At 39.4% G+C, this 1790-nt stretch overlaps 1 protein-coding gene across 1 annotated transcript; it reads left to right on the top strand.

Moving 5' to 3' along the window:
* Positions 1–625: 625 nt before the first annotated feature.
* On the top strand, positions 626–1561 carry LOC134980808 (olfactory receptor 5V1-like). Its single transcript, XM_063947781.1, has one exon. The coding sequence runs from the start codon at positions 626–628 to the stop codon at positions 1559–1561; it is 936 nt and encodes a 311-aa protein (XP_063803851.1).
* Positions 1562–1790: the final 229 nt, after the last annotated feature.

The following is a 1790-nucleotide window of genomic DNA, read 5'->3' as shown; positions in this document are numbered from 1 at the left end:
ATTTCAGGTAAATAACTCCAGCAAACTCTTCAAGGTCCCTGCAGTATGGCCACTGTGCTTCAACAACATGGTGGGGTCTCAACAGCTGTACCTTGTTATCTGCAGCTTCCAGTGATATGCCAGACTTACCAGCACCCTCAGAATACCTGCTGCCTCTCAATTCTCTGAAGCTGATAAACAATCACACTTTCCACAACACATTATTTGTAAAGAATGACACAACACTCCACCAGCCCCTGTTCCCTTTTAAAAACGACATTAAAAAACATGACATGGGGTATGTTCATTTCACAAGGCCCGCAAAACAGCAAATCCCAAAGCAGCATGCTGGGAGATGCAATCAAACTAGAGAGTAACTTGTGGAAACAAAAAGTTCCAACACAATCTCTACCATGAGGAGAGACCACCCAGACTACTGGGCTTCGTTTTAGACCAATCAAGTTAGTAAACTATTGATCTTTACAGATAATAAACTGATACCTGAAATGCGAGGTATTTATTTTATGTTTTTGTTTCCCTAACTAATTTTGGGGATGGGAAAGATAAATATCTATTGGAAAAGGATGTAAATGCATTTTCACTGAATTAGTTACCATTCATTCCTACCAGGTATCAGCTGGATGTTATGGATGACTTAAACCAAACTTCCCCAGACCTATTCATCCTACTTGGATTATCTGATGTCCCTTACATCCAGGTTATCTGTTTCCTTATGTTCTTGTTGATGTATATTACCACATTATCGGGAAATCTTCTAATGATCATTATAGTGAGGATCAGCCCAAAACTACACAGTCCCATGTACTTCTTCTTGAGTAACCTCTCTATTATTGATGTAGGCTTCTCCTCTTCCACAGTTCCCATAATCCTAAAAAATACCATATCCAAGGACAGGAGCATTTCCCTATTAGAATGTGCAATACAAATGTACTTCACTTTAGCATTAGGGGCAGCAGAATGTATAATACTGGCAGTCATGGCCTATGATAGGTTCGCTGCCATCTGTAAGCCATTGTACTACAACATCATCATGAACAAGAAATTGTGTGTTTGTTTAGCTGCTGGATCATGGAGTGTGGGCTTCATCAACTCCATCATTCATGTGGCCCTCACATTCCAACTGCCATTCTGCAGGTCCCACCATGTCAACCACTTTTTCTGTGAGGTACCACCATTCCTGAGATTGTCCTGCAGAGATACTCGGCTCAATGAGATAGCAATGTATATCTCAGTAGTGATTATTGCTGTAAGTGCTTTCTTGTTGACTCTCATTTCCTATGTCCATATTATCTCTACCATCCTAAAGACTCGCTACACCCAAGGGAGGTATAAAGCTTTCTCTACCTGTGCATCCCATCTCAATGTTGTCACCCTCTTTTATGGGACATCTATAGTCCTGTATCTTCGGCTCCAATCCAGTTACTCTCATGAAACAGACAAGATTGTGTCTATTGTCTATACAGCAGTGACTCCAATGTTGAACCCCTTCATATACAGTGTGAGGAATAAGGATGTGAAAGAGACAATAATCAACTGTCTGAGTAGGAAACGAAATCTCTAAAGGTGGTTTCTGAGAGACGGTGAGCTTCATATCTACAGTAGTTGTGGTTCTGATTTCACAGGATGTCTGCGGAATATATATCAGTTTATTTTTATTGTTTTGTTTTTTTCATGTTTCCAATTTGTGAGTTATTAGTTCAAAACAGCAAAAGAAAAGTTAGTGGCAAAAAATAATTAAAATTGCCAAGATGTTCTTGCAAGTGTTGTATGTTCAAAAAATAGAGAATTTT

This window comes from Pseudophryne corroboree, chromosome 12 (genome assembly GCF_028390025.1).
Source record: "Pseudophryne corroboree isolate aPseCor3 chromosome 12, aPseCor3.hap2, whole genome shotgun sequence".
NCBI classification, from domain to species: Eukaryota; Metazoa; Chordata; class Amphibia; order Anura; family Myobatrachidae; genus Pseudophryne; species Pseudophryne corroboree.
The sequence above is the reverse complement of the archived record's forward strand: the minus strand, read 5'-3'. Positions and strand labels throughout refer to the sequence as shown.